Source organism: Drosophila virilis, chromosome X, assembly GCF_030788295.1.
Source record: "Drosophila virilis strain 15010-1051.87 chromosome X, Dvir_AGI_RSII-ME, whole genome shotgun sequence".
Lineage (NCBI taxonomy): Eukaryota > Metazoa > Arthropoda > Insecta > Diptera > Drosophilidae > Drosophila > Drosophila virilis.
Window position 1 is genome coordinate 8,826,159 of NC_091543.1, and position 18,766 is coordinate 8,844,924.

At 38.6% G+C, this 18,766-nt stretch overlaps 3 protein-coding genes across 6 annotated transcripts in view; all 3 read left to right on the forward strand.

Annotated features, from left to right (window-relative positions):
* The window catches only part of Ten-a (tenascin accessory), a 289,872-nt gene that overhangs the window by 66,952 nt on the left and 204,154 nt on the right, over positions 1-18,766 (forward strand). The gene's annotated exons all lie outside the window — the stretch shown is intronic.
* Positions 691-1,185, forward strand: LOC6633836 (mitochondrial import receptor subunit TOM20 homolog). The gene has a single exon (XM_002057011.1). The coding sequence runs from the start codon at positions 691-693 to the stop codon at positions 1,183-1,185; it is 495 nt and encodes a 164-aa protein (XP_002057047.1).
* On the forward strand, positions 1,842-6,428 carry LOC138911228 (uncharacterized). 2 transcript variants are annotated; one of them, XM_070209089.1, is made up of 2 exons: positions 1,842-3,363; positions 3,441-6,428. In XM_070209089.1, exons 1-2 carry the CDS (start codon positions 2,111-2,113, stop codon positions 3,544-3,546), a joined length of 1,359 nt encoding a protein of 452 aa, XP_070065190.1. In that variant the 5' UTR covers positions 1,842-2,110; the 3' UTR covers positions 3,547-6,428. The 2 variants fall into 2 exon arrangements, with proteins under 2 accessions (XP_070065190.1, XP_070065191.1); XM_070209090.1 differs by having other exon boundaries at positions 1,844-3,385.

The window sequence follows — 18,766 nt, forward strand, 5'->3', positions numbered from 1 at the left end:
AAATTAGAAAAAGAAAAGAAAACCCAACCAAAGAAACAAACAAATTTGCTTGTACAGTGTTTCCGGCAAAAAATAAAAATCGTCATTATTTTATTTAAGCTATTTTTTTTTATCCAACCTGCCTATTTCAATAGGCTCGGCATCGATCTTCTTCACACTATGGGGTACATTAGTTTCTATTCCAGCTATGGGGAACATATTGTCAACCACTTTTCGATCAAGCAGCTCTCCTCTTGCGAGTACTGTAATGCAACCACTAAAAATATCTGCCGAAACAAACAAGGTTTGCGTGTAGCATCCAATTCTAATAATCTGAGCCTTCAACCACTTTGTCCCACTTACTAAAAGAACTCCATCGTGAATAGATTAATGTCCTTTCGTAAAAAAAAAAAACATGTTGGCCTTGCCTTAAACGGCAGTTGGACAATCGAGACAAAACCGAATTCTCTCAGTATTCATTTAGTATTCGTTTCGTAAAAACACACAATAAGCGTAAGAGGACAGAATAAAATAATACGAAAAGTATAACAAAAAATAGCCACAAGAAAATTTTGTATAATTTTAGGAATTATTTTCATAATTAATTTCATATCGTTTTCATATCGCATTTTATTTATTTTAATTATTCCTGTTTGGTTTTTGATTTATTTTGTTGTTTTTCGTATACCTCAATTTGCTTCCAAATTGATTATGTTAAGCATATCGTGCAGATCCTTGCTGGCATTTGCCGTAGGCACCGCGGGTGCATTTATCCTGGGCTTTTGCATCTATTTCGATCAGAAGCGTCGCTCCGATCCCGAGTACAAAAAGAAGGTGCACGCGCGCCGGCAGCGTGAGCAGGACAAATTCAAATATCGCATATCAAGTGGCGATGATATTGATCCAAATAGTTGCATGCTGGATGCCAATAATCACACAAGTCTGGAACGTTGTTTTCTCAATGAGATCAATCTGGGTGAGCATCTGCTTATCCGAGGCAACATGTCAGAGGGTCTCAGCCATTTGGCCAATGCGATCATGATGTGCGCCCAGCCGCTGCCAGTGCTCCAGACACTGAAGGAATCCTTGCCGGAGCGCGTCTTTATGCCATTGATCATTAAGCTGCAGGAGCTGCAGAGCAGTGGCAGCAATACTATGCCCAGTTCCAACAAGGACAACTCAACCAGCTCACCCGACTTTTCCTAAAGAAAGACAAACAAAAAAAGGATTCTTGAGCAAAAGAAAAGTGAAGCAAACACCAACTGCAGGAACTACAGCAGAGCCCAACAAAAAAACCGAAACGCGCACTACTTTTCGACATATATATACATATATATATATAGATGTAAACTTAACCCAAATCGTCTAGTGTTCTCCTCCCCTTCTTTCGACTCGAATCCTGATTTGAAAAGATCCGGATTAAACTCACCCTAATAAAATAGTTATTCTTATAACATGACATTCTTATTTGAAGTACTAATTTTTAATTACGAAAATACTTGAAGCATGCTTTATTTGTTTTTCAGCCTTATTTAGGTGGGAAATATTGAATATTGAAATATATAGATTATATGTAGGATATTTTAGGGTACCATTTGCACATGCACTTGGACCAAGAATAATGTTGCTAAATTTAGATGCTTAATCAATGTAGAGGCTAGACTCTATGAACAAAGACCCAAACCTCGTACAAATCTGATGTGATTTGACCGAGCTGTGGGGGTGGGAGATTTTGACCTACATATGTGCAAAATTGATATAGAGGGTGCGGTAAAGCGGGTATACCCCGGCCTTGCCAGTGGCAGGTTTAAAATAAACTGAAAAGTTGCTAACAAACGATCTCGATCTTGACAATATTGTAATAGGATAAGAGCATCATTGGTAACCCTAGCCAGGGTATTATAGTGTCACTATCTATGTTAATTATAACAGTACGATAAGTAAATATCGATAAAGAAAAGCGGCTGCAGAGAAGAAGTGGAAGGCAGTCTCTCTACAGTACTAGCAGTAAGAAGACGTGTTGTTAAAAATAAAAAGGCAACCCGAACATAAGTTAAATCAACGAAGAAAATCATACTATTACAATATCAGAAGTGGGATTGACTCAGAAAAAAAAAAAAAACACAACAAAATGGAAAATATAAATATAAATGACGTGTCAATAGCGACATTGAAAAGTTGGTTGGCATTACTAAATTTGCCAACAGAGGGTACCAAAACTGAGCTGATGGCGAGATTAAATAAGGTACCAGTGGACATCCGAGACGATGCTGCAAAGGAACTTGAAGTTCAACGTAACAAGGAACAGACAATTGAGGCTCAAAATGAGTTGCAAAACATAATGCAACAACAGCGTGACGAAATAGCAAATGGCGCCGAGATGCTGAAATTGATGCGTCTCGAAATTGAAGCGTCTCGAAAATTCCTAGAAGAATTTCAAGTAACGGTGAACCGCAACTCGCACATCGGCGGGAGCGACGGGGGAGAGCAAGAAAGTGAAGTCGGCGATTTATTGCAGCTAGAGGATGGTCACACTGAAGAAAGACCACGGTCGACGGATGGCAACGCTGGTGCAGCTGATTACACTGGAACGGATGGCAACGCTGGTGCAGCTGATCACGCTGGTGCAGCGGGCAACGCTGGGGCAGCTGGAAGGATCGACGAAAGTGGCAACGCTGTCGGAGGCAACTTAAATAATTGCATCCAAACTGGAGCGATGATGTTAGCCAAGGAAATTTTATTAGAATTTACTGGAGAAAGTGAGGTGCGTAAATGGGTAATGCAATTCTTCAATGTGGCCAAGATCTACAGACTAAATGATATGCAACAGCACTTGCTTTGTATAAGCAAATTGAAAGGCGGTGCTTTGAAGTGGTTGCATGCAGACCCTATGCGCATCATTGCTCCGATTGACGAGATGCTAAATCAATTGGTTTTGGCCTTCGGGGGAGGATTTTCGAAGTCGGAACTACGACAGAAGTTCGAGGATCGGGTTTGGAAACCAGATGAGGTGTTCGCCACATATTTTAGCGAAAAAAGCATATTGGCACAGGACATCAACATTGATGTAGAGGAGTTAATGGAGGGTATTATTCGAGGCATACCTTGCGAAAACTTGCGCACTCAAGCTAGTATGCATTGCTTTACCAATCCGGCTCAAATTTTACGTGCGTTTGCAGCTATAAAGTTGCCAATTAAACGGGTACGAAACCATGTAGTGAAACAAACTGCACAGGAAGCACAGGCGGACAAACAACAACGTTGCTACAATTGCAATGTTAAGGGCCATTGGGCCAAAGATTGTTTAAAGCCCAAACGGGAGGCAGGATCTTGCTATGCGTGCGGCTCAAAGGATCATTTAATAGCAGGATGTCCAAATAAAAAGTATGATATGGAAAACAAATATGTAAGATACTTAAGAATTCATTTTAGTAACTCATTTAACAAATCAATAATTGCAGAATGCCTTATAGACTCTGGCAGCCCTATTTCATTTTTAAAGGAAAAGTTTGTGCCATTAAAAGTAAAGCGTATGCCAGATGCAAATTCGTATGTAGGTTTAAATGAAAGTAAATTGAAAAATTTTGGAAAAATTTTATGTTTTATGAAGAAAAAGTTAATAAATGTTTATTTTAATGTTATAATTGTGGCAAATGAGTCTATGAGGTATGACGCTGTGCTTGGTAGAGATTTTATGGATTCTTTTGGTTTAAATATTGATTTAAGAACATTAAAAATTGTGAACGGGCATAAAGTTGATCACCAGAATAATGGTAAAAATGATATCATAGCTACAAGCTACAAAGAAAAACAAAAAAAAGTGGACGATGAAGATATCAAACACGAGCAAAATGAAACTATATTGTTAAATGATAAAATCGTTAATAAGGAAATAGTCAGTAATGAAACTGTTAGTGATGAATTAGTTAGTGAGAAAATTGTTAGTCCGGAAACGCTTGGTGATAAAGTTGGTAGTGATGAGATAGTTAGAAATAAAATAATTAGTGGTGAAATAGTTAGAAATGAAGTGATTGGGATCGAAACTGTTAGTGATGAGATAGTTAGTTATGGAGAGCTTAAGCTCGAACCTGATAGTGAAGAAGTTGTTAGTGATGAAATTATCTATAATCAAACCGGGATTGAAAAAGTGATTATAGAAGATATAGGAAACAGTGCAGTTAAAATTAATAATCATGTTAATGAAGCGCCAGTGAATAGCGAAATCATGGGAGTGTTAGAAGAGAATTTTGAGAAGGATATCTTAACAATAAGTTGGGAAGATTCTAACAAAAGAGAAAATATATATATTTTAAGTGAAGATATTGATTACAGCACAAAGTGTGAATTTGAAAATTTATTTGAAAATACTTATGTAAAAGCGAAAAGGCCAAATCAGCCAAAATTAAGACATGAGTTAAGCATAAGATTAGAAAACGACAAAGTATTTAATTGTACACCTAGGCGGTTATCTTATATGGAAAAAGAAAAGTTGCAAGAATTATTAGACGACTATTTAAAAGATGGAATCATTAGGCCAAGTTGTTCAGAGTATGCATCACCTATAGTACTAGTGAAGAAAAAAACTGGAGACATGAGGTTATGTATTGATTTTAGAAGACTGAACAAAATTATATGTAGAGACAACTACCCGCTACCATTGATCGACGATTTATTAGACAGACTATGCGGAAAAACAGTATTTTCAAAGTTGGATCTAAAAAACGGGTATTTTCATGTTTTTGTTAATGAGCAATCTATTAAATACACTTCATTTGTTACCCCTTTAGGACAATATGAATTTCTTAGGATGCCCATGGGTTTAAAAACTGCGCCACATGTATTTCAAAGATTTGTTAATAACATATTTTGTGATATGATAAAAGATAATAAGGTAATTGTTTACATGGATGATATTATGATAGCAAGTACAAACATAAAGGAACACATGGAGACCTTAAAGGAAGTGTTTATAAGACTGGTGCAAAACAAATTAGAGTTGAAATTAGATAAGTGTGAATTTTTTAAAAGCAGCGTTAAATATTTAGGATTTGTGGTGGATAGTAAAGGCGTTAGGGCTGATGAAAAAGGGTTAGAAGCGGTTAAATCCTTTCCAATACCAAACAAAATTCAGGGAGTACAAAGTTTCCTAGGGTTATGCTCCTACTTCAGGAGGTTCATTTTAAACTTTTCTATATTAGCTAAACCCTTATATGATTTATTGAAAAAAGATAAGAAATTCAAGTTTGGAGAAGAGGAGTTTAAGTGTTTTAATATGTTAAAAGATAAATTGTTAGAGGCGCCAGTACTATCAATATATAATTACAAAGAAGAAATAGAACTACATTGTGATGCCAGCGCAGTGGGATTTGGGGCTGTTTTATTTCAAAAAAAAGAAGATAGGAAATTACACCCGATTTTTTATTTTTCTAAAAGAACAACCGAAGTAGAGTCTAAATATCATAGTTTTGAGTTAGAAACGCTAGCCATCATTTACGCATTACGCAGATTTCGTATATATCTACAGGGAAAACGATTTAAAATAATGACAGATTGCAACTCTTTAACTTTAACGCTTAACAAAATAGATTTAAATCCGAGAATTGCTAGATGGGCGTTAGAACTACAAAATTACGATTTTGAGTTAGTGCATAGATCGGGCAAGCAAATGCAACATGTGGATGCGTTAAGCAGATGTTATGAGGACATTTTAGTTATTGAATCCAATAGTTTTGAGGACAATTTAGTTATTTGCCAAAGCAAAGATGACAAACTGGTAGATATTAGAAAGATGTTAGAAAAAGAAGAGCACAAGCTATTCGAAATGAGAAATGGGGTCATTTACAGAAAAACAAATGATGGCAGATTAGTTTTTTATGTACCAAAGGATATGGAAGAACATGTACTTTACAAATATCATGATGAGTTGGGACATGCTGGGAGAGATAAGATGATCGATGCCATTGGAAAGAGTTACTGGTTCCCATATATTAAGGAAAAAGCAATAAAGCATATAGGGAATTGTTTAAAATGCATTGCCTTCGCCCCCAAGACGGGTAAGAGTGAAGGACTATTACATAGCATACCGAAAGGAAACAAACCGTGGGAAATGATCCATATAGACCATTATGGACCAATTAATGCAGGAAGGGCTAATAAATATATATTGGCGGTGGTTGACGGATTTTCAAAATTTGTTAGACTATATACAGCAAAGACAACAAGTACGAAAGAAGCGATTAAGGCATTAAAAGATTATTTCAGAGCGTATAGTAGACCTAAGTTCATTGTATCGGACAGAGGGAGTTGTTTTACTGCAAAAGAGTTTGATGAATTTTTAAAAAATGAGGGAGTAACGCATATTAAAATAGCAACGGGTTGTCCGCAAGCAAATGGTCAGGTGGAAAGGTTGAATAGGGACTTGGGTCCGATGATGGCAAAAATGGCGGAGCCAGAAAATGGTTTACATTGGGATGTTATTATAGAAAATGTTGAATATGCAATAAACAACACACAACACAAAAGCATAAAGAAATTTCCAAGCGAAATGTTATTCGGATTACAACAGAAAGGAAAAGTTGTTGATGAATTAAAAGAAAAATTAGAAGAGTTTACACAGGTGAACACGTGTGATAAAAGAAATTTAGAAAATATAAGAAAGAGTGGAGAAATATATCAAAAAGAAGCTCAAATCAGAAATGAAGAGCGGATTAATAAAAAGAAGAAAGTATCAGTAGAATATAAAATAGGTGACTATGTCATGGTAAAAAATTTTGATAGCACACCAGGAGTTTCAAAAAAGTTAATACCAAGATATAAAGGGCCTTATAGTATAGAAAAGATTTTAAAAAATGATAGATACTTGTTAAAGGATGTAGAAGGCTTTCAATTATCTCGCAACCCGTACGTTGGTATCTGGAATAGCCAAAACTTTAAGCATTGGATGCGAAAATAGGCAATAAGCATTAGTTATAAAGATAGATACACATATAAAAGACAGAGATCGGGAGCTCTCTTTGTCAGGATGGCCGAGTTGTAATAGGATAAGAGCATCATTGGTAACCCTAGCCAGGGTATTATAGTGTCACTATCTATGTTAATTATAACAGTACGATAAGTAAATATCGATAAAGAAAAGCGGCTGCAGAGAAGAAGTGGAAGGCAGTCTCTCTACAGTACTAGCAGTAAGAAGACGTGTTGTTAAAAATAAAAAGGCAACCCGAACATAAGTTAAATCAACGAAGAAAATCATACTATTACAATATATACTCCATATATATATATAGATATTTAATGATGATAATGTTACTGCATTTCTCATAAGCTGTTTCTCATCTTTTTATTGCAGGTAAATGTCCAACTAAAAACTGAAGCAGTTCAACTCTGTTCATCTTGGGAGTGTGAGACCTTGTATTCGGCTTGGGTATTCTCAGTGCGAACATCTTAAAGTGAAGTTATTTCTCGTAGGCACTTTAATGAAATTTCGCACGCCAAAAACTTGTGAATGAGTGTGTTTGCTTATGTGTGGGCGTGGCAGTTTACCATTTTATGCTGTAAGCCCAAATGAGCATATGCATATTTTATAAGACCTTTTTTCAGCGTTTTTTTTTTTGTTTTTGTTTATGTTTTTATTCGTGCTCTCAAGTTATGTTAAAATTTTTACTACTTCTCCGTTTGGCCGCTGGCCCATAAGAAAAAACTTAAGAATCTGAAAATATTGTTGGCAACAGTAAAGAAGCAGAAGCAGAAGCAGAAGAAGAGGCAAGAAAAACACACAAAGAGAGCAGAGGAAATATGCGCTACGGAAAAATTGTGATGTAGCCATAACGAAATTTAGCTGCCGCCATTTCCGTTTTGAAATTTTCTTTTCTTACCGTAATTTGTCGGTGATTCATTTGCTCTGTTTCGCATTTATTTTTCCCCTTCATTTGCTTTTTGCATAGTTTTGTCTGTCCCTGTCCGTATCCCGGCCCGTGCTGCTGCTCCCGCTTGCCAACAGCAAGTGCCAGCTGCAGCTTTTCATGTTGTGGTTCCTCTTCGTGGTTTTTGGCTGGTGGCGCCTCTCTGTTAAATGCTTTTTGCCACTATTTTTGACCCCCTCTGCAACTTGTCGTAGCCCTTAGGGCAGCATTATGAACAAACACCGGAAAAACTGTGCCTTTTGACACATCGCAACTCTGATACCCTCTCATTTAAATCAATGTAATAATGTTTAGTACGAATCAAGTCCAGAATGAACCGCTGAACCGGTTAACAGTCACAAGTCCTCGTTTATCGTTATCGTTCTTTATCTATAGCTGTGAACCACTTACGAACTGGCTCACAAGCTAGGCCATAATCCTCCTTGAAGAAGTTAAGTATCCTAGTCCCTAATTACTAATATCATGGTTTAAATACTTGTCGAGCTATGGCTGTGAACCACATTCGAACCGGTTCAAACGATAAAGCCATAGTCCTTATCTTTTATAATTTACGAAGCTCCAATGGAGCCAAAAATCCAAAAAAAACTAAGAACGAACATTGTCGTTATTATACCAATAAATGGACTTTGAGCTCTGACTATGGACCACGTTCGAACCGGTTCACAAGCTTAAGCCATAGTCTTATGCTTTGCTAATTGAAGAATTTAGGTGTCCCAACTGACTTAAGCTTAACTAAATATTTGATAACTTACAAAGGCCATCAGAAAAGAAAATCCTCGTAAATTCTAAATACCTGAAATACAGCTCAAACACTTTCGGACCGTTTCACTGTCATCGAGATTGGTAAAGCTCTTCATTTCATTTAATATCTGTCCATCCCACAAACCGCATTTCCAGGAGCTATCATACTGAATTACTTTCTAACTGGTTCACCGACCGGAATCATAGTCAATGCAATTTGCCTGCATGCTGTGCCAGATATCCTTGAGCTTTTTTGCACTTTGCACCACAACTTTCGCTGGTTGTTTGGGCAAACATTCGAATTTTTTATTATTATTATTATTTTTTTTTTTTAATTTCATAGTGCACACAAATTTCGCGTGCTTTTAATTTTGTTGTTGAAATTTGTTTCCTTTTATTTAAGTAATTTTTGTTTTGATTTTTTTGAGTTTTCTTGTAACTAGCATGCAACGATTCAGGCGTGAAACAAGCGTTGACAAGTGCAAACGCCATGTTGAGGTGGGCAGCGCGTGTTAGTGTGTGTGCGCGTGTAAGTGTGCGTGTGTGTGTGTGTGTGTGTGTGTGAGGCAAATGGCATAAAAACGTAGCGTTTGAGTGATACAAGTGTAAATTTGTTGAAGTGCTCGAATGGGGCAAAACACAAAAAATGTACTTGAAAAAAAAAAAAACAAGAAAGATTACAAGAGCTCCACTTGGTAATACCCTGTTAATAGAAAAAGAATGAGTAATTAAATTTAGTTATGCCTCATTAAGCGATATAACATATTAATTGCAGCCACGCGCCTTAGCTTACCTTTAATCATTTTTGCATTACAGGGTATTTAGCAGTCGTTCAAGTTTCAGCTGCAACGTTTTTAATTGCGTGAACACTTCAAGAGCCGGATTTTGCTGCTTTCATAATCCTATGCTGCTTACAGGGTATTACAAAACCTGAAGAGTAACAATTGCGCAAAACTAGTACATATACCTAATGTGTGTGTGTTAGTGTGTGTGTCTGTGTGTGTATGCACAGTGCACGTGTGAGCGGACGTTGAGTGCAACTCATGTATTTATGAAGTGTCAACAGCTTCGTCATGATACAAGGGACCTTAAGCTATCTGCCCGCACATACAGCTCTAGAGCTCATTCATGTGTGTGTTTGCTGGTGAATTTTCTGACTGTGTGTGTGTGTGTGTGTGTGTGTTTGTCTGTTGTACAGCTCTTGTCGCTTTTTTCTATTCGCTTTTTTGTGGGTGGTCAACAGCATTGTGCGGTTTTGCCGCTTGAGGGTAGTTTAGCAGTTATTTTTTCTCACATTTAACTTGCACTTCGCTTGCTTTTGATTCCCAGCTGCAGGTAATTAGATGGTCGATTGCAGGGTATCTGCTGAAAGGATTTATTTCTTTGTCAGTTTTTTTCTACAAGTATTTGCCTTGCTTTCTCAAGTTCTGTCCAAGTCGCAAGCAAAGATTTTGCTATTTTAGTGATCACGTAAGTTGCCTGCAGCGGGTTGTTTGGTTATGAGCAAAGATCAGAAACAGAATGCAGAAATGAAAAACTATTTGGATATTTAAAAAACAAATGATTAGATAGGTAGAGCTTTGAGGCGGTTCAACTAAAAGGACTAGAAATGTGAGCAAGGTGGACAAAAGAGCTTGTAACGAAACTAGGTGGAAATTAAAATGAACTTGAAGAATGTTTGCGTAAAAACAGCTTTAAGTAAAAATATATATACCTAATAACGAGGAATATTGGGAGGTAACCCCATGAAGGGAAACCCTCTCGTAAACAAATTTATTGAAAACTAATCACAAATGGTGAAAAGCAAGAAATATTCTAACTAAAATGAACATGGAGAACATGAACGAGTGGTGGAACTGCGAGTATTAGCAAATAAAAATAATGAAAAAAATATATATAAAATAGAAGCAATGGAATATAACAAAAAATGTCACCATGGAGGTTAAGTGAATATGTCAGCTGAAGTGTGGCCTCATGAGTGAGACGCCAAGGGGTTTATTAGCCGCCTTGACCCACTCAAAAGCAGGCACTACATCTTCCCCAGTGCGCAAGGACTTGTAGTTATTTCACTTGGAATTTGTTGTTGTTGCCGCTTTGCCTAGGCAGGGCATCTTCTAGTCGAATGCACAACTGCAACCACTCACACTCTCACACCCACACACACACACACACTTTATTTTTTATTTCTTTAGCGTGTTACAACTCAATTTGAAAGCAAGCCAAAAGGGGGTTGTGCAAAAATAAAATAGAAATAAAAAATGTAAAAAGCCAGGCAAGACAACAAGACATGGAAACAAGTCAAATGGTGGCAGATGCAAGTACATGAACAAAATGGTCGACAGTCAGACAAAATTGTGTTTCTATGTCAGGCATAAATTTCAGCTTCTCTCTGGTTATGATGATTATGATGATGATGAAGACGAACGTGACGGCGACGGTGACGGCGACTGCGACTACGATGGGGACACAGATGGAGACGACTGTCACGAAAGGGGGCCAGCGAAGCATGGGTAGATGTTTGTTGCACTTAATGAATGCCGCCCGAGGGCTGAGTTAGCGCCCCAGACGTTTATATCATTTTCTTGTTAGTGCAAATAAATTATACGGAAATAATTTCATTTAGTTTGTGCAACCAAAAAGTAGGCAGATGAAAAGTGTTACGAATGCACACCAAAACCTGTTGGCCAAATGGGAAACGTTGCGTCTGCGTCAAGTGATCTCTCGATTCGCGCACTGCACACATACACGCACACGCACACAGCCCTACAGCATTTAATTTGAAATGTAGCTAAAAGTGTCTAATTGCTGCTTGAAAGCACCCACAAAATGCTGAAAGCAAATGCACTTAACGCAGTTGAATGCGAATGTTGAATGCGGCATCATCAAGCTTGCAAGTCGCAAGACGTCGAACGTATTGCCAGGCAACGTGCCTTTGGATTTGATTCGTGCTTTACCTTGGCTCCCGCTTAAATAAAGTCAGCCCTGAGAGGTGCTCGTCTAAGTGAAGTAGATGGCTTGTTAAGCGTGATAAACTCTATTTTAATCTGATTGCACGGATTGACTTAACTTATTTAATACTTTGCTTCTCACTTCGAATAACTGTTTACGTTTTGCTTCAGCTTTCTAATTCTAGCCGCTCTCGTTGACTGGCTAATATTATTTTCTCATATTTCTTGCATTGCTTCCCTGATTATCGCTTACCTTCTGGCTTAACTGTTCAACTTTGCTTCTTCTTTGGACGCTTACTCTTTCTGCCAGCTATCTAATTTTCTAGTGGAACTTGCTTTACCTGTGACATTCATTATCTAATTGCTTCTCTCATTTTTATTATACAGCTTCTCGCTTGGTTCTCGCTTTTAACACTATTCGTTAAGTTTTTTGTTCACCTCTCTTATCGCTTCTCTCTTTCATTTTTTATTTACAACTTACCCATTTAGCTTTTATTTTATGCATTTATTATTTTCTTTATTGCTGTTTGCTTTGTCTATATTTTCGTAGTTCAAGTTGCTTCTTTCTTTTGACTTTATGCGCTTCACTTCCCTTCACTTTTTCAACTTATCTTTTTGCTTCTCGCTGTGCCCTTCGCATTATGATATTCTTATAGTTTTGCTGCCTTCCGCTTTGTTATTCGTTTTAAATTTACATTGCCTTTACTTCTCACTTTGCTTTTCTCTCTCTCCTTCTCTCTCTTTCTATCATTCCCTTTCTCTCTGCTGACGATTGAACAGCTTTCGGAACGGTCTACAAGCAACAGCTCCAAACTGCTGCATCGAGGCAAATCTCTTGTTCTGTTGCAATTTCCCAGCTAAAGAAAGTCCATTCGAATTTTCCTCTTCAGCGACTTTCCAAACACTTGGCACTCACACAATGCAAACTTTTTCCAGCTTTCGTTTTTTGCTTTGTTTTGTTTTGTTTTGTTTTTTTTTTTGTGGTGTTTTTCTTTTTTTTATTCGTGTTTGGCCTTTTATTTTTTTTGTTCCAGTGTTCCTTGAAATTCAATAAAATCAACCGAAATTGGTAGTCAATAGTTGGAATATAGTGGTCCATTCTGTCTGGCCGGAACGGGGCCAACAAAACCGCACGGGTTGCCTTAAATTGTTTTCCGACAAATTCCGTGGCGAGTTGCAGGGGGCTCGAGGAAGCATCGGGAAGATACACTACAATGGTGAATAACTGCGGGGAACGTAAGTGGAAGAGTGTTGAAACACATTTTACAACTCAGCTGAAGTGCTTAATTACATACACACACACACACACACACACACACATACACGCACATAGCCACAAGGGGCGGGAGGGGGCGTTAACAATGCCGAACAATGCGCCAAATGGCCAAAAAGAGAGCGGCAAATAAATTCGTGTGCGGTGGTACGTGTTGTATTGTAATACCAGAAAACTACAAAATCAAAACCACGATAAAGACAAGAACAACAACAACACCAACAACACCAACAACAGCAGCAACAACAACAATTGCAAACAACAACAACTGCAGATGGCAACCACCAACTGCTCCAACTAAAGCCCTGGCCCCCACTCATATAGCATCCACCCACAGCTGTTTAGGTGGCCATTAGTCTTAATGACTTAGCAGCAGCAGCGAAGGAGCAAGAGGGAGAGAGGGCGAGAGAGGGAGAGAAAGTTGGAGACAGCGAAAGCCAAATAAATAGTCCAGGCCTGAATGAGCTGTAGAAGCTTCAAAGAAAACTCTAAAAGAAAGTATTTAACTGTAAAGTGTGAACGTGAGTGTGTGTGTGTGTGTGTGTCTATGTGTGTGTTTGTGTGTGTTTTTGTTTGTTTGTTTTTCTTTTTTGATTGCCCGTTTAGTGTTGTTGTACAACACTGGCTCCTCAACTAATCTTACTACTAATTATGCGCTGCACAATAGCATAATAAGCCAGACGGGAATAGATCAATTTGTAGGCAAATTATGAAGAGAATATGGCATGCCTAGGTTTCAATTTGTACAAAATTCAAGCGTGGCCTCTCATGGATGCACAGCTTGCGTTAGAGTTTTTTTTTTGGGAAGATGTTCGTATTAAATAGATACACGATAAATATAGTAGTTCTGATGGGGATATCTAGAGTATGGAATTTCTTCAAGTAACTAAGCCTAGCTTGTTCGCCACCCTATTTTAGATTTTCTGAGAAAGTAGTTGACTCCTGCTATTTGTTAAAGTTAAGGTCTCACCTTAAATAATAAGGCTAGGTTTTATCTAAAAATATCCCTTGCTAGCCCTTATTTAAATACCTTTCCAGAGCAAGCAAAAGTTATTTAAAATTATATATTAATATTGTCGCGCATAAGCATGGTAGATAAAATCACACGTTCGCTCTTTATATTTGGTTTTTCCTCAGTGCATTTTTTGCAACGTTGCGTATTATAAACAATTAAAACTTAACGCGCCTTGCCAGAAACTTCACGTTTTAATTCCACTTTTCATAAGAAAGGTAATTTTTTAATGAGCAGCCCGAGCGTCCCAGCCACATCATCATCATCATCATCATCAGCAGCAGCAGCAGCAGCAGCATCATTATGGTGATGATTACGTGCAGGGAAACTGGAGCCAGAGCTCCTGCTAGCTTTATCATGGCTGCTGTCCGCTCTTGGTCTTGCCTTCCGTTCGGGCGATGCATCCTGCTGCACGCTGCCGCCTTTTTTGTTTACGACAATGAAGCGCACACCAACATCCTGCGCTTCGCCTGTTTGCCTGTTTGTGCCAGCCAACTGCCAACTGCCACGCCCAGCTGCGACAGGCCCAGCTTCAGTCTTAGCCTTCTGCTGCACCTAACCCATTTGAATACCCTGCAATCGTTAAATGTGCTAATAAGAGTATTCCAATAATATCTGACAGCCGCGCGCTTTAGATATTTGTTCCGTTCTCTTAGTATCAGATTATATTCAATATTATGATGCTAAATGAAAGCTACTCTTCGTCTGCTTACAGGATATCTTCCAGTCGATCACTTAAGTCGCTTGGTTTTTTTTTTTTTTTTTTTTTTTTTTTGCTTTTCTTTGGCGAGCTGTTTGCTGAGCAAAACATCATTTGCACGCATTCGGTGTAGTTCGTTTAGTAATTTTCATAAATTACCCTTCACACGCGCACAAAGGATGGCGGCGCGGGCAATGGAGAGGGGTGGAGGACCGCAAGTGGCGCCTGGGGCAGTGGGAAACAGATTTGCAAGGATTGGCGCAAGAACTTACAGCTTTCACTGGCGCACACTCACAGATACAAATTATCATTATCGGGCGCTCCTTTAACCCAATTCAAGCCAAAACAAATTCGTTTTAAATGATCAAATAATTGCACAGATTTTCGTTTAGCGCACGGAAAATTATTTCACAATTTTCGTGTGTACCTTCGTCGCGTTAAATGGGTCAAACGGGATGTAATAACTTATTTAAAGCTTAAGATTAATTCAGGAGCATTCACTTGACGGACTGACTGACTGATTGGTTATCAACGCTCGGGCCACAGGATTTAACGTTAGAATAAGGGGCCCAGGCTAAGACGCGGTTTTGAAGAAGTCCACTTGAAACTGTGAAATATTGATGGAAACGAGTTCTATGAAACGTTTTTGTTTCGATTAACTGGCCAATTAACTAACTGACTCACAGAATGATGTGGCTTGGATAAACTCCATTTGCGACTGTGAAAAATTAATGTAAATATGTTTTTGTGATACATTTTTGTTAACTAACCAATCGGCCTTCAAAAATCGTTTGGCAAATGCATTTTTAGTACATTTCACACTTTTTGGTGAATTCATTCCTCTAAGTTGGAAAATTTGAACCAAATTTTCGAAAGACGGTATATGAGTGGAATAGATATATATAAAGAATAGAATAGAATAGATATATATAAATAAAGATATTTGAATCTGATTTCGCAGCCGACAGAAATTAAAACTAACAAATGTTATGCAACAGTTCTCCACCGGTTTCTGTTGTTTGTAGAGGTTTTTGTTTGTAGAAAGTTTGTTTTCAAAACTTTTATGACTTGGATTGAAACTTAAAAACATCAGCAGTCTGGCAGCCAAGTTAACAAGTTAACAAAACTGAGAGACTGACTGACTGATTGATTGATTGACTCACCGATTGACTCACAGCTCAAGCCGTACGGCTTGGAAGCAGCAATTTTTGCCGCTTTTAGCTTTTGTAATGGAATTGGGATGATTTCCACCTGCAAGTGTGGAAAAAACGCGAAAAACGTTTATATGAAACTATTTTGCTCTCCATTCGATCGGTCCCAAACACATTTGCAAAGATCTTTGCTAAAATGCACATCAGAGGTGTCCCATACTTTACGGAAAATCCATCCCTCTTTAATGGAAATGGATGTGTTCAAATTCAATTATCAGAATCCTAAAATTTTGAAAATTAATCTGATAACTGCTGTACACATTTCGCATGAAAAATTCAGGCTAGGTTTTTTTCAAGGTTTCAAGCGGAAAACGTTTGCAACATCGATCTTATGTTTAGAGCAAAAAACCTTGGACTGCATAATGCCGGGAAATACCAGTTAGTATAATATAACTGTTAACTTAGTCCAACAGTTCTTCTAGTGGTCTCGCGTATTTTGAAAGTGAGGCATGGGCCGCTTAATACTTGAAATACTGGGACATGGGCAATACGAGACCAACCCCCATGAAATGGGAGCGCATTCGAGTGCTGCCTGCCGCTTGGTTGCACTTCAAGTGCATTCCAGTTTCTTCTCTGTGCAATGCAACAGTTCGCAAAGTGGGTAGCTTTCAGCGAGTGTAAGGAGCGCGTAGAGTGTGGCAATACGAATCGCATTTGAATAACGTATTTGCAACAATTCATGCGTTTAATCGATAATCGATAAGAGCCGCCGATAGCTGGTTAAAGGGTTTTCCATTGCCATTTTATTATTTCATTATTCTCTTAAATCTTGCTTTTGAATTTGTTCTTGCATCGTGCAGAAAAGTAAAGGAACTTATGAGAAATCTACCATTCTTGGTGGAAAATGCTGGTCAAGGGTTGGGTAGATGAGGTTTCTGGCTCTAATTCTGTCTTAATTATCCTTATGAAAATTCATTTAAGAAGCGTTTCAAACTTTTTGCAAAATCCACTTTCACTGGTTGAAGCTTCACAACAAAGGCGAAACAAGTTTATTTCAATATGTCCCTATCTAAACAGGAAACGGCTAAAAAAAATTGATATCTTTAATTAGTGGCAAAAAAAAGCTTGTGCCGGGCCATGCCGGAAAATAGTAGAAATGGTAGAAATTTATATATATATATATATATAATATATATATACTATATATATACTATCTATTTGTGCATAGAACGAGTTCCCTTTGTGACAACAGCAGATACAATGCATGCAGATAAATAAGAGGCAACAACAACTGCAACAAACAGGCGAAGGCAACACTTCAAACAATAATAATAACACAATCAAGTGCCTGTTCGCACACGTTTTTCAAGTGGTGCGAGCACCACCAAACCCACTCACGAGCCGCACACAAACACATGCAATTGCAATGCATTACGTATACGCCGTGTGTTTGGCTCGTTTTGGAAGGGTCTAGCACTCGCTTTGGTACTCCATGCCGGCCGGTCTTTGCATTCTTTTCACACATGCGTGCCCAAGAAGAACCCCTACGCTGCAGCAGGCCTCTCCAGCTCTGCAGCCGACGCTCACCTGCAGCGTGGCAGCCGTTGCTATTACCGCTCCGTTCCCCCACCCGCTGGTTAGCAGCCCGCTTTGTGAGTGAACATTTTAAGCCTTCAAGCTATCATCATCATCAGCATCATCATCATCGTCATCATCAACAACATCATCATCATCATCATCATGAGCGACTGAAGTAGGGGCCAACATTTTGTAACAATAGCCAGCTCCACTAGCGTGCGTGTGTACTCATGTGTGTGTGTGTGTGTGTGTGTGTGTGTGTGTGTGTGTGTGTGTGTGTGTGTGTGTGTGTGTGTTTGTTTGCTGCCATGTCTGTGTTTGCTTTAGGTAATCATTTCAACGTGCTCGTTCTTGTGTTTCCCATCATATACTTTTGCCGTCGTCTGGCAGCATCTGTCTCAGCCAGCTGATCACCTGGGGTTGCGGTGAGTGTCGAAGGGCGGGCGAAGGGATTGAAAGTAGCAGAGGTGGGTGCTGACTCATGCAGCAAGTCAAGCAGTCAGCAAGCTGCTCTTGCATTCCAGCATAAAACCCGCTCAAGCTTTCTGCTCCTTGTGCAATTCCATAATAAATACGAGTTTGACTAGCTGCACGAGTGCCGCCACCTGACGCATGACGCCCCCACAGTCCACCCCCTAGCCTCCCACTGTCGTCCACACACACACACACACACACACGCACATACACATTCGCTCCACTCGCCTGCATGGCCAGAAGAAATGGCTGCTGCAACGACGCAGACCACAAACAACACATTGGTGTATGGCCCCAATAAAGTCAACTGTCACATATCTTTCGATTCACTAGCCACGCCGACCCCGCTCCCCTCTTCACCTTTTGTGCTTTTTCGCTCTTATTTCTTTTTCTATCTCTTTGTCTCTCCCAGATGTCTGTGCCGTATGGACACTATTAACCAACATATTCAGTGGACCTTAAAATATTTAAAATTAACAATTTTGAAAAATTTTCCAAAAATTAAAAAAAAAAACGAATCATGAACAAAATGTTGTTTCCGACAGAAATCTGTTAACTTTCAAAAGGTTTTGAAATCTCAAATCTAAAATAAATATGATATTTTTGCCAAATGATTTCGATCTGGAGGACTCGCCCAGTCCAAAATCTACTCATTAACTAAAATTGTTTGGATTTGGGCTTAGTTAGTTAAGTGTGCAGCTAAGTTTTGTGTACATGTTTTTTGTTCAATTTTTGGCATGATTCATAATCAAAATTAGTCCCGTTCAGTACCATACATGGTTTTTTATACCCTCGGAGAGAGTATTGTAATTTTGTCATCAACCCATAATGTATATATATACTAGATCAACATCAACAGCCGACTTGATATAGCCAAGTTTTCTTTCCGTCTGTTCCTAGGCGAGCTAGTCTCTCAGTCTTGAAGCTATCGTCCTTTCTGTTTCACAATTAAACAATTATTAGAGTAACTATGCTGCCAAGTCTTAGCCAG

Excerpts from the sequence above, each read along its gene's own strand:
- LOC6633836 (XM_002057011.1), top strand. The coding sequence starts at position 691 with ATGTTAAGCATATCGTGCAGATCCTTGCTGGCATTTGCCGTAGGCACC.
- LOC138911228 (XM_070209089.1), top strand. The coding sequence starts at position 2,111 with ATGGAAAATATAAATATAAATGACGTGTCAATAGCGACATTGAAAAGT. Across the intron at positions 3,364-3,440 it reads GCAGGATGTCCAAATAAAAA|AATGCCTTATAGACTCTGGC; the intron begins GTATGATATGGA and ends CAATAATTGCAG.